This window comes from Salvelinus sp. IW2-2015, linkage group LG11, assembly GCF_002910315.2.
Source record: "Salvelinus sp. IW2-2015 linkage group LG11, ASM291031v2, whole genome shotgun sequence".
Classification (NCBI taxonomy): Eukaryota; Metazoa; Chordata; class Actinopteri; order Salmoniformes; family Salmonidae; genus Salvelinus; species Salvelinus sp. IW2-2015.
The window spans coordinates 22,741,534-22,756,191 of record NC_036851.1 but is presented as its reverse complement, the minus strand read 5'-3'; the positions used below and the strand labels follow the sequence as shown (position 1 = coordinate 22,756,191).

General features: G+C 40.9%; 1 protein-coding gene across 2 annotated transcripts in view; it reads left to right on the top strand.

Moving 5' to 3' along the window:
* The first annotated feature begins 726 nt into the window (after window positions 1-726).
* LOC111969993 (immunoglobulin superfamily member 21-like) overlaps window positions 727-14,658 on the top strand; it is a 270,568-nt gene continuing 256,636 nt past the window's right edge. For both annotated transcript variants that reach the window (XM_023996456.2, XM_023996455.2), the window contains exon 1: window positions 727-1,179. In XM_023996456.2, coding sequence (XP_023852224.1) covers window positions 1,041-1,179 — 139 coding nt within the window. In that variant the 5' untranslated portion in view covers window positions 727-1,040. The remainder of the gene's footprint in view (window positions 1,180-14,658) is intronic.

Below are 14,658 nucleotides of genomic sequence, written 5' to 3'. Positions count from 1 at the left end.
AGGATTACAACCTGGTATGTGGGTGGAAGTGAACAGCTTGTGTGGACCTTGATGCAGCTTCAGGTGTTTCTGTTTGTGTACAGTGTGAAAGCAGCAGCCTGGTCCTTTTACACTAGGCTGGACTACCATGTCATCTTCATTTGTTCTAGTGGAAATGCTGTCTCTGAGTTAAAAATCTAACTCTAACTATTTTTGTGAGCACCTGCAGTGAGTGCATAACCCTAGAGAATTGCATGGTGATGCTCATGCCTGAGTCACTCTATTGTGTATTATTTTACAGAAATGGACAATGGATCGCTTACAAATAATGTATTTGTGGACACAAAATCCACAATAACCTCAATGACTCATTTGTATTTGAAGGGACTCATGAAAAAGAGTAAAGGAGGGGACTGAAATTGACATCATTGAAATAGTAGCATGAAAACACGAATAGTGGGGCAGGTACAAATCGGGGTAAAATCATACTGTTGTCCATGATGAGTGGCAGATAAAGATGTTGAAACTATCCACGTTCATTGCTGTTAACTGTAAATCATCACAGTATATGGGAGGTTATAATAATCTTTAAAAAACCTTTTCACTAAGTAAAAACCAAATCCTGCAGAAATAAATCGGCTTAGTGGGCAGAATTAGAGGGGAAGGGTTTGGGGACAGGGTAGGATTAAGGAAAATTGTGCGAAATAAAGAGCGAGTGATCAAGAGTGACTGTGTGCGTGCGTCTGAGTCTGGAGGGCAGGATGATAGAGCGCGCAGGAAAGAGAGAGAGCGAGAGTGAGAGAGGGAGATACGCATTGACTGAGAAACATAGATTTTCATCCAACCTATCTGTTTTTTCTAATCCTCGACTGCACTGCTTAACGTTGATTGTCTAGCAGGACAATATTTTGTTTTAACCGATTACGCCGTTTCTTTTGACGAATATTGGTCCTCATTGCTGTAATTTAAGTGTATTTGTGGCGAACTTCTCATATTTCCCATTTATACTTAAACTGCATCATGAACAGTTTGTGGGCACCTCTCGATCTCATACCTTTGGAATGGTGGGGATTACACAGCCGACAAACCGGGAGCATGTAAACGCGGATGGAGTTCGGGATTTATTGCAAAATAAGGGAAAGATGACTGTCTTCTCTTTGTGTCTCCTATTGTGCGCAGATCTACTGGATTTAGCTGTTGGTAAGTCATTATTTCTGCATAAAACAATCTGTGAGAGTAGGATACAAAAGCCTCTCACATATTTCATCATTCGTGAGGTCATAATTTTAAAGACGCGTGTGGAAAGCAGATGGCTCAGTCCGTGTACATTTTAAGCACTTTTAATGTTGGCCGCTCATATTATGAACCATAGCATTCAATATGTATCATATCCACATACAATTGTCTCAACTTTTGTCCCTTCTGATGGAGTGAATGGTTTCCTTAAGACCCGAAAATGATATTCCTCCGCAGCTTCAGTTTTGACTGCAGACATTCTCCGATATGGTACCCAACTAGGGTTGTGTAAAGGAGGGGGCGGGAGGGTTAAATACACACACATCAAGCTATTTATTTGTAATGGTCCATAAGCTTTACAGTGTAAAATTAAGTAATATTCTTCTTCTTGTTATTATTTTGTTATCATTATACTGTTATTACTTGTACCATACCACTAGCCTACTACTTTTGGTCTACCATATTTTGCAATGTGATATAAATCAGCAACAGATCGCTTTCTGTTGCTGCCTTTGAATAATGGCATTCAGCTACAGAATAGGCTACCGGTATGTTTAGGGCTCTTGGGCGACTCACATTAACTGCATCCTTAGCTCAACTGCTCTCCATAGTCAAGACCAGACTTCCATTAATAACAAATTAACAATATCCTATTATCTGTAGTTGAAGACAATTGGAACATGTACATATCTCCCACATATAATAGTTAAAATGGTGAGTGGGAAACAGATTAATCACTGGATGCTGCAACTTTCTGATAAGATCGAGGCGTTGTGTACTGCTGCATATTTTATAAACATAATCGAAGGCTGTACATGGGCTCCAGAGGGTTTGCCTTAAGCTTACATTTAAGATGTGGATCAATAGCATTTATTTATCCAAACAAGGCTACATCACATTCACCATTATAGTAGATTTTGTTTATTTGCCTGACACTCAAAGATCTGGCAAGATTTTACAGCATTGAAGCTAGTAATGTGTAGTTCGCTAACAAATAGTTATTTTTGATAGACTCTTTTTACTGACTCATTATTCGTTGTACTGAGTGACTCTTTAATTTTAGTCGTTCGTTTGGCCTGCTGGTCGCAATTAATTCCACAGCAGTATTAATATGCGCTCCTCTGGTGACTCCGGAGACGTGCTTAGACCAACAACTGTCTGTCATATATGCACGCAGGCAAAATCGATCATGCTGCAGGCAGCAGGCAGCATAGAGAAGACAAATACATATTTAGATCCGATAATTGATCATATGGTGCAATAATGAATACATTAATTGATTATTGAACGTTATGATGGGCACAGCTTTGTAGAACCAAAACATTCACAGCCTCTGCTCAACAAACTCGAGCTCGAGAACGAACCGTTTGGGGTGCTCTGGTCCCTCATGGCATTTAAGCAATGCATTTTGCCAAGAGTCGTTCACCATCTAATCCGATTGTGGCCACAACTAGGCCTTGTTTCAAATGTAGGCTACCAATCAATCAACAAATGTACATTGTTTAAAGCACGATTTTACAAGTATCGGTCACAAATGACAGCTCAAATATGCCCATTAAGGTGAACAACATGTGAACAAGGCTTGTAGAATCATGAATATTTCGACTTTTCAGTGTATGTTTGCCAGTAGAGGGTCCTGTATGCTCTGGGCATTATCGAGCACTTTGGATGTGAACAGTATTCCGGATAATGGTTAAGGCATTATACTGGAGAAGCAGTTTACATGCACCTTTCATATCCCGCTAACGAGCATTTCTGTATCCATGAATTAACAGAATATTCCTAATTTGCCTAGTTTGCGGAAAGATTTTTTGACAGGCGGTGCGAATTCTAATAATTTAGATATTTCTCTGCTTATAATTTTTCGACATTAGGTTGGCTATTGGTTGGGCAACTTGTCTGTAATTAGATGCATGCAGCTTCTCTTCTGTCATTACTTAACGCTCTAGAATACTAAATAAAGCCTTACTCACCAAAATAATGTTATAAATTGATTGAGTAAATCATCAACAATCTAGTTGACATCAGTAAAGTTGTGCCTTTCATTTCTGCTTTTCTCGCTGAACAAAGGAGTTTAGGGACTGGGGAGATTATTCCGTGCAAAATTTCCAAATTACATCAGTTTGTTGACCGGTTTTAAGGAAATGAAAATCTGTGAAAATGACTTCAGTTCCTATTCCAACTATTGCTGTTCCTATCTGAACTGAGCCTGCGTAGACCGCGAAAAATAACATCAAATGTGATAAGGTATTTACATGCCACAGTATCCAGTCTATGATCAGCAAATCCCAGGTATCTTGTTCGGGTTTCTGAAAATCGGGATAGGAGCTATTAGGGTTATTGTAAAAGGGATATGATGTATATATGCGTCAACTCAAAAACACAATACTTGAGTATCCCGAATAATGATGGGATATTGGTGTGCATGTAAATGTGGTCACCAACTCGAACGAAATGAGTCGAAACATTCGCTCTTTTGACTGCACAAGTCAATAAGATCAGAGTCAGTAAAAAGAGCCGACCTTTCCATCATTTTTTGATGCAAGCTACATTCACACGTTGGCCTTCAAATATGTAATCTATAGGCTGCCTCTTGACTGTCCTGTCCCATTCATACAATGTTAAAATAACTTTTCTGCTAAATAAGACGTTTGGAATAGTGGCTGAGCAATCAAACCAACTGGTCACTGAAAGCAATAGATGGTGACAAAATATTATGTCATTAATTTTCAATGGAAGGTTTGAGATGAAAAGGTTGAGGAAAGTTGAATTTCACGCAAATCATCAATAATGCTGCTGCACAATAACCAATTGAGGGGGTGAAGACTTTGACACTTTCCTCTTGAACCGAGGGTGATACTCATTTTGAAGTCGCAGACAGGGCTACATCATCTCGACACCATGAGCCAGATGTATATCTTCTACATTCACCCCCCTTTGACCTCCTCCCCCATGAGAGATCCTCCCACAGTTGGGCACCATTGTCATGGGCAGGAAATGAACCCTGGTCTCCCATGGGAAAAACCAACATGTTGACCATTTGATGAGGGTAACACTGATTTTGAAGTTGCAGTCAGGGATACCTCATCACAGGACCATGAGTCTGACTCATGTGCGCTACACTATGTCTGGGGACTACGATGTTTCTAGTGAAAGCATAGAGTCAGGAATGTAAGGTTACTTGCCACTAGATCTATGCTGCTCTGGAAATGGCACCAGCACATTATTTGGTCGCACCAACCTGAGGAGATAATGACCTAACCTGGGTCCCATAATGTACCTGCATTCCATACAGAACCAGGCTAATAATGAGTAGTCCTTTTTTAAATTAGCATGCCCCTATGTTCTTACATTGATTTGGATAGATTTTCTCAGGTTTCAATGTTCACTTTTTTATCATTGTCAGTTTATGAATGTATTGGGGGCCTGTAATTTTATGATAAAAAAGTAAGCCATTTCATCTAACATATCCAGGGAATGCAGGATTGATATTTTTATGTGCAACCTGTTGAAATAGGATCCAGAATTATTAGATTTATTTTTGGACATCTTTGTGCACATTGGCGTAGGCCAGTGGTTGCCAACTGGTCGATCTTCAAGGCATTCCTAGCCGATCACCAAATATTTCTGTAGAAAAGCCAACGAAAGACAAAGGCTTGCGCTCCATTTTTAAAATCCTGTTGAGCTGTTGCCGGTAGGTGCACTTGTTTCAAAAGTCCTGTACACCAGGTAAGAAAAGTAAAACTACCATCCTACCGATCCTCGACTTCGGCGATGTCATTTACAAAATAGCCTCCAACACACTACTCAACAAATTGGATGCAGTCTATCACAGTGCCATCAGTTTTGTCACCAAAGCCCCATATACTACCCACCACTGCGACCTGTACGCTCTCGTTGGCTGGCCCTCACTTCATACTCGTCGCCAAACACACTGGCTCCAGGTCATCTACAAGTCTTTGCTAGGTAAAGCCTTGCCTTATATCAGCTCACTGGTCACCATAGCAGCACCCACCCGTAGCACGCAGGTATATCTCACTGGTCACCCCCAAAGTAAATTCCTCCTTTGGCCGCCTTTCCTTCCAGTTCTCTGCTGCCAATGACTGAAACGAACTGCAAAAATCACTGAAGCTGGAGACACATATCTCCCTCACTAGCTTTAAGCACCAGCTGTCGGAGCAGCTCACAGATCACTGCACCAGTACATAGCCCATCCAACTACCTCATCCCCATACTGTATTTATGTATTTATTTATCTTGCTCCTTTGCACCCCAGTATGTCTACTTGCACATTCATCTTCTGCACATCTACCATTCCAGTGTTTAATTGCTATATTGTGTAACTCTGTGTTGTTGTATGTGTCGAACTGCTTTGCTTTATCTTGACCAGGTCGCAGTTGTAAATGAGAACTTGTTCTCAGCTAGCCTACCTGGTAAATAAAGGTGAAATTATTATTATTATTTTTTTAAAGTGTTCCCACGAGACAAACTTCGCTTACCCGGCGGACCGGTAAATCTGTGACTATATCGAGTCCACCCACTGTGCTGCCCAATCAGATAGTTCAAATCTCTGTGGCTACAGAGATTCCATGACCCTGGCCACAGCCAAATTTAATAGGCTAATAGCGTACGTAAGATTTAATCACTTTTGAAACCATGACCACAGAGAGACTGTCAACGAATACAGCAAAGAGCTGCTGTTTTCACTCACTATTACAAAACGCGCTTCTCCGTTCTTCCGCTCGGGCTGCAGTTGGAATGAATGAGTAGTCAAGTATCAATAGCCCTGCATTTTATTATTATTAACAGTTTGTCTTGTCGATTGTAATATTAAGGAATATTTCACTTTCTCTGGTCATTGGAACAACATGAATTTGTGCATGAAGCAGATGCGGTGCGACTTGAGTTTCTCCATCAGGTGGAAGACGGTGTCCCCTCTCTCTGGTCAGTCTCACCGGAGGAAAGGAAGGAGAGAGCAGGGACCGTAGGAGGTGGTTGGGAAAAACTGTTTTGAACTGTTGTCCAACTTGGAATTCCAAGGCATCTTTCTAGAGCTACGACATTTCGACTTGAAGATCACTGACGTTGCGATTTGACCTCGTTGACAATCAGATGCAGATACCATCAGTCCAGTAAAAGAAAAAAGTGCTAAACCAACTGATCTATTTTGTTATCAAAGCTTGAATTTTGAAATATAATATGGTCTGATTAACAGTATTGGCAGGCCAATCATATAGCCAATATGCTGTGATAATGTATTAGGACTACTGCTCAAACTTAATTCATACAAAACTGTATGAAAAAAAAAATGAAAATGAAAAAAAATGAAAAAAAAAAATCTGAGCAGTAGATCTGTTTGCTTTTTGACTGCGAAAGTGATCTTGACTCAGAAAAGGTTGGTGACCACTGGCCTACGCTATATTATTCACCACCTGAGGAAGTACTAACTCTAAATAAGATCATGTTGCTTAATAGATAGCCATGTAGGCTTATTGATTAATCTATCAGTAAATGTTATGTCCTACAAAAACTTCCCAGCGCTAGTCCTGTACTGGCTACTTGATGTTGGCCTATTCACCTCAAACGGGGTACTCCAATTGACTCCACTCTGCGGGTACATAAAAAACACATACTACATAGCCTACTCTGGTTTTAAAATGGTGCTATGAACTAGGGAAGAACGACTGCACCCTCTCATTGTAGCCACGGAACTTCAAGGCCTACCGCAGTACTGCAGGTAATGTTAGCAGAAAATAGGATTCCCCATTATAGTGATTGGAAGAATTGCAATATTAGTGTAAATAAAAAACTATTTCCAAGACAATCATGGCACCAATAATTGCTTCTAATACACCAGATGTATGTTTTTGAAGTGATTATTTTAAAATCGCACACATAAGTTTTAAGGATAATTTAGTTGCTAATGGCAGCCTGCAGTACACTGGTCGACCTCAAATTGAGTTACAATGAGAGGGGGCAGCACTGAGCTAGCCTGTAACGTCACTTCCTGGACTAGCTCAAACTGCAGATGTTGTGTCTCCATGATACGCTATCTTAACCGATTTCATTTGGCTTCAATGTGCTGTTGAATCTTGTTACGACAATTCAATTACACTACTCGGTCTGCAATCCAGAATTTGTAAGATACTGGTTGAATGAAACAGACGGAGGCCCAGCTATGATAGTAAAAATGTTTATTCACGAGAGCGCTTGTCCGTTGTACAAAACCATTCATTTTATACTGGCTCCTTACGCACTTACATTCACACACAAACAGTAGATATCATACGCACATACTGTATCAATACCCAGCCGACAAAGATTAGGGACCGTGAAAAGTACTCCCTGCCCTCTCCCAAATCTCTCAGTGGCCCCTAGCCAAGGTCGGCACCGATTCTTGCTCAGACAGTCAGTGTTTAAGATACTACAGAGACATATTGTACAGATAGATTGTTTTACCCTAATTCTGACTAAAACTACACACATCATTTATTATAGTTTTACTGACTAAAACTACACACATCATTAATAATAATTTTATGATTCTAATCAATTTCATACAATTATATGGTTTCAGGGTGGAATATTCTAATCATTCATTTAAACATATAAATTCTATCAACAATCTTCACAGAGGTTTGAATGGTATCACGTGATTGATGGCTTAGTCCTTTAGTTCATTCAGTCATTGCTATGAACTCAATATTTAGAGGTGAGTAATCAAATTTATTTGTCACATACACATGGTTAGCAGATGTTAATGCAAGTGTAGCGAAATGCTTGTGCTTCTAGTTCCGACCATGCAGTAATATCTAACAAGTAATATAACCTAACAATTCCACAACAACTACCTTATACACACAAGTGTAAAGGAATGAATATGAAAATGTACATAAACATATATAAATGAGTGATGGCCGAACGGCATAGGAAAGATGCAGTAGATGGTATAGAGTACAGTATATACATATGAGATAAGTAATGTAGGGTATGAAAACATATAAAGTGGCATTGTTTAAAGTGGCTAGTGATACATTACATCAAGATAGCAAGATGCAGTAGATGGTATAGCATACAGTATATACATATGAGATGAGTAATGTAGGGTATGTAAACATTATATATAAAGTGGCTAGTGATAAGTTGATTACAAACATTTTTCCATTATTAAAGTGGCTGGAGTTGAGTCAGTATGTTGGCAGCAGCCACTCAATGTTAGTGATGGCTGTTTAACAGTCTGATGGCCTTGAGATAGAAATACATTATATACTCACAGAAAGCTGTAACTGTCCTCTCTGTAACTAGAAAAACAGTAGTTGATTTGAAAGCGGTATTTTCCTCGCAATTTCATTTTGAGCAACAGTCATATGGTTATGCTTATTACAATGCACCTATCACTCTTCAGTACACACAGTAGGGAGAGTGAGTGGCTCGCTCACACAGCAGCTTCATTAAATAGTACCTGCAAAACACCAGTCTCAACGTCAACAGTGAAGAGGTGACTTCGGGATACTGGCCTTCTAGGCAGAGCTCCTCTGTCCAGTGTCTGTGTTCTTTTGCCCATCTTAATCTTTTATTTTTATTGTCCAATCTGAGATAAGGCTTTTTCTTTGCAACTCTCCCTAGAAGGCAGGCATCCCAGAGTCGCCTCTTCACTGTTGATGTTGAGACTGGTGTTTTGCAGGTACTATTTAATGAAGCTGCCAGTTGAGGACTTGTGAGGCGTCTGTTTCTCAAACTAGACACTCAAATGTACTTGTCCTCTTGCTCAGTTGTGCACCGGGGCCTCCCACTCACTCTTTCTATTCTGGTTAGAGCTAGTTGGCGCTGTTCTGTGAAGGGAGTAGTACACAGTGTTATACGAGATCTTCAGTTTCTTGGCAATTTCTCACATGGAATAGCCTTCATTTCTCAGAATAAGAATAGACTGACAAATTTCAAAAGAAAGACCTTTGTTTCTGGCCATTTTGAGCCTGTAATCCAACCCGCGGATGCTCCAGATATTCAACTAGTCTAAAGAAGGACAGTTTTATTGCTTCTTTAAATCAGGGCAACAGTTTTCAACTGTGCTAACATAATTGCAAAAGGGTTTTCAATTAGCCTTTTAAAATGACAAACTTGGATTAGCTAACACAACTTGCCATTGGAACACAGGAGTGATGGTTGCTGATAATGGGCCTCTGTATGCCTGTGTAGATATTCCATAAAAAATCAGCCGTTTCCAGCTACAATAGTCATTTACAACATGAACAATGTCTACACTGTATTACTGATCAATTTGATGTTATTTTAATGGACAAAAAATAGCTTTTCTTTCAAAAACAAGGACATTTCTAAATTATCCCAAACTTTTGAACGGTAGTGTATATAAATATCTATATAAAGAAATTATAATTATACAGATGATCCTAGATTGCATTTACAGTATATAGTACTTTTCAATGGATCTCAGAACATTTTACATTGAGAAACTCACCACATCCAGAACCAATGTATAGCACCTACCTGGGTAATCCACTACTCACCACACATCAGCTATCACAGTGGAGAGGTAAGGGGTTCCTTTTCCAATTGGAATCATGGGATTATTAGATGGCCATGATTGTATGAGGGGCCAGATTGGAAGTCTTTCCCACAGATATACACATAAAATGGCCATGGTATAGATACACAGCAATAGTTTGTCATGTTGTTCAGTATACTCCTTTTGCATTCCAATGCAGCTCTGTCTTCAATGTTTCTTGGCAGCGTTGTCCAACTGTGGGCATGTGTATTCTCACCTAAACGTCTTGCTCTCTTTTGTTTTCTGTGAGTCAACTGTGCCAGAGCAACTGAATGCCTAGTGGCTCTTTTTTGTCTAGCTGGGCACTTTGTATAAGTACCCCCCATGTGGAGACTTTTTAGTCACCTATTTTTATGTGCACATTGTGGCAACACTCTATTGTCTATTATTGCTGAATTCCAAATGCTTCAGATGTATTTAATTGCTGTTCATGTCATGTGTGAGTATGTGGAGAAGACACAAGCCAAAGGATATTTTGTATTGATTTGTAGCTTGCTCTAATGTATTCCATGTCAATTCTTTAGGTCATAGGGCAGAGTTTAACCTTCTACATTGAACTAGCCATAATCCTATTTACCCACGCCGCCCTCTCCTCCACAGGATCAGTGTGTAAATGCAAACAGAATCAAAAATCGATTGGAAACACAATTCCAATGGAGAGGACACATTTTGTCAGCATACATTTTGCATGAGTGATTTAGTTATCTAATGCTTTATACAGTTTACTAAATTGTTTGTAAATACCACAAGATAAATTTATGCATTTGACTAGATTGATATTATAAGATCATTATTACGTGATCTTGGTAATTCGATATGAAACCAAACCAATATGAAAAAGGAAATCAAGTTGAAGGGTGCATTCCTCTGCCTAGACATAGCTGATGCATGCCAGATCTTACAACACCTGGATAGGTATTTTACGTATAAGCTAACCACATCAAATGGTAAAGCAATCTCTCAGTCAATGACACAGTCGGTGAAGTGTCACGCAACCATTGGTTGATGCCTGCAACGTCTGAGCGAGGTAATACTGTGGGTTTAAAGGGCAACGTGGGGAGAACAAAGCCCTTTAAAAAAATATTTGAATCAAGAAATGGGATGTGGTCACATGATGTGCTGCTGGTTGGCTCTGATAGGAACATCTCTCCATTACAGGGTTAAGTATAGTAATAATCGCTGTTCAGGCACACCAGGGACAGAGGGCTCACGGATACTAAACATCATGTGTTATTCCAATTCCACAGACACAAATACTGTGTAGTGGCTATGCACTGTAGTTGCATCTCTGCTCTGTTATAGGCCAATGTACTGATTCAATTTTATCAACCCACATCTCGTTAAGACTGATCAGATAGTGAAATATTTGAAATCATAGTTTTACATACAGCATTCTTGTTTGTTTTACTTGTAGTCTGTTTAGTCTCTTTCTAGTTCATTCAGACTACAGTATAAGTCATCTTAGATGTTTACTTTGATGGCTTGATTCTCTTCAGTGGATCATAACACAAGGGGCAGATTTAGTGGAGAATGAAAAAGCTGTGTGTTGGAGTTGATCTGAGGCTTTCCTGTGCACTGTCCACGTCTGCTAGTGACAGCTGGGCTTGACTCACAGGAAGTAAGAATAGATATTGGCAGGAATATGGGCTTTGGTGGTGCCTACATCCACCAATCACTGGGCTTTATTTCAGGGCCGCTTTCAGCAGTTATATAAAATGATTATGAACAAATCCGAAGCCTACCCTCTGTGGTTTAATTTGCATGTTATTTTGCTATTGTGTGATCAGCGCATCTACCTGATTTATCTGATATGTGTCTTTTTTACATGCAGGGTCATGTAATGTGGCAACCATGCATTGTGATTCCAAAAACATGTTTGGGATTACAGTGGGCACTGTTACGAGCAATATACGAATGATATCCTGAACAAAGTTTTAGTAGAGGTGCTTTTGTTCCATCTAGATGGAGAACAGTGATTGCCTGTTGAATTCTGAACTTTTTTAACCTTGCAATTTGGATCTTCTGAAGCCTTGTGACCCCTGTAAAAAGAGGGGTATAAGAAACCACAAAGACCACAGTGACTCACACATTACGACTTTTATTGAAGATTTTCAGCTTTTTACCTCTATGTAGACCAATGGACTGAAAGTCATTTGGCTGTTATAGAAAATCAAATTGACCTAACATTGCCTTTCTAGTATTGTGTAGCTCAATAAGATTTCCCCCAGTGAAATAGTTTTGTGTTCTGTCAATGATAAGGAAAGGAAAGGAAAGAACAGAGAGGAAAGAGGAGGCGGGGCTGGAGGCTTCTTCCTAATTAACTGTAATGTGTTGTTTAGATTCCACCAATACACAATGTTCCAAATTGCTTCTCAGCTGTCATATAAAACAATTTTATAAACCGGTGTGGACCCATCTAGTTTACAATCATCAAATGTTTGGCCACACTCAAACATGTTTTGCATTATTTTTGTTTACTCTCTTCTTCAGACAGTGCTATAGTTGAGAGGAATGGCCTTACTTTACTTTTTAGTGCGATGATATGGCAACATATGAATTTGTTTGATCTTGTATGGCACAACATTGAGCCACGTACAATTTCTTTTACTGTGGATACCTCCAAAGCTCATAGGGTCTTTGCAGTGGAGGCTGCCCATTAGGGTGTTAGGGGCTGCGCCCCACTTGTGATTGGTAAAAAAGTATATATAAATTATATATATTATTTAATTCATGGATTATGTTTTAAATGCTCATAAAAGTGTGATAAATGTGTATATTTTCCTGTTTCAAAAATATATTGTTTAAAGCTAGCCGGCTGAGAGTCGGGACACTCGGCTGAGAGTCAGACTTGGCCGACGTCATGTGGCCCGAGTCTGGGCCGCATTCAGCAGTAGTACTTATGGCTAGGATGCAGGGATTGAGCTCGGGTCGATTCCGATGTGAGTTATCTTGCCCAAATATATTACTTGGGGCTTGGGATGATTCCGGTGAGAGTTATCTGGCCCAAATATATATATTACTTGGGGCTCGGGCCGATTCCGGTGTGAGTTATCTGACCCAAATGTATTACTTGGGGCTCGGGCCAATTCCGGTGAGAGTTATCTGGTCCAAATGTAATACTTGGGGCTCGGGCCCATTGGGAGTCAAGGGATGACGCTGGAGAGGAGAAGCAAGTACGGGGAGTCAAACATTTAATAGGGAACGGACATAGAACGAGACAGGACAACGTCAGCACACGGGTAACACAGACAAAATACAATCAATGCAGCGGAGCTGCATATAGAGGAAGTAATAAACAGGTGATTGAGTGAGTCCAGGTGAGTCCAATATCGCTGATGCGCGTAACGAGGGAAGGCAGGTGTGCGTAAATGATGGTGGCAGGAGTGCATAATGCAGGGCAGCCTGGCTCCCTCAAGCGCCAGGGGTGAAGAGCGGGAGCAGGCGTGACAGTACTCCCCCCTCTGGGGGCGCCACCCGGCTTCCCACCTGGGCGAACCAGCCGAGACATGGGCGCTGGGTAAGCAGGCTGTGGGTAAACTTCTGCACAAAATAGATGGCATCATGAGGGAGGAAAATGATGTGGATATATTGAAGCAACATCTCAAGACATCAGTCAGGAAGTTAAAACTTGGTCGCAAATGGGTCTTCCAAATGGACAATGACCCCAAGCATACTTCCAAAGTTGTGGCAAAATGGCTTAAGGACAACAATGTCAAGGTATTGGAGTGGCCATCACAAAGCCCTGACCTCAATCCTATAGAACATTTGTGGGCAGAACTGAAAAAGCGTGTGCGAGCAAGGAGGCCTACAAACCTGACTCAGTTACACCAGCTCTGTCAGGAGGAATGGGACAAAATTCCCCCAAGTTATTGTTGGGAAGCTTGTGGAAGGCTACCCGAAACATTTGACCCAAGTTAAACAATTTAAAGGCAATGCTACCAAATACTAATTGAGTGTATGTAAACTTCTGACCCACTGGGAATGTGATGAAAGAAATAAAAGCTGAAATAAATCATTCTCTCTACTATTATTCTGACATTTCACATTCTTAAAATAAAGTGGTGATCCTAAATGACCTAATACAGGGAATTTTTACTAGGATTAAATGTCAGGAATTGTGAAAAACTGAGTTTAAATGTATTTGGCTAAGGTGTATGTAAACTTCCGACTTCAACTGTAGGTGTAAGATCCTCTTACAATCTTAGAAGATCCTCCTCTCCACCCTCTTCGAGCTGGGCATCTCCGGCGCGGCCCACGCTTGGATTGCGTCCTACCTGACAGGTCGCTCCTACCAGGTGGCGTGGCGAGAATCTGTCTCCGCACCCACGTGCTCTCACCACTGTGGTCCCCCAGGGCTCTGTTCTAGGCCCTCTCCTATTCTCGCATACACCAAGTCACTTGGCTCTGTCATATCCTCACATGGTCTCTCCTATCATGCTATGCAGACGACACACAATTAATCTTCTCCTTCCCCCCTCTGATAACCAGGTGGTGAATCGCATCTCTGCATGTCTGGCAGACATATCATGGTGGATACGGATCACCACCTCAAGCTGAACCTCGGCAAGACGGAGCTGCTCTTCCTCCCGGGGAAGGACTCCCGTTCCATTATCTCACCATCACGGTTGACAACTCCATTGTGTCCTCCTCCCAGAGTGCTAAGAACCTTGGCGTGATCCTGGACAACACCCTGTCGTTCTCAACTAACTCAAGGCGGTGACCCGTTCCTGTAGGTTCATGCTCTACAACATTCGCAGAGTACGACCCTGCCTCACGCAGGAAGCGGCGCAGGTCCTAATCTAGGCACTTGTCATCTTCCGTCTGGATTACTGCAACTCGCTGTTGGCTGGGCTCCCTGCCTGTGCCATTAAACCCCTACA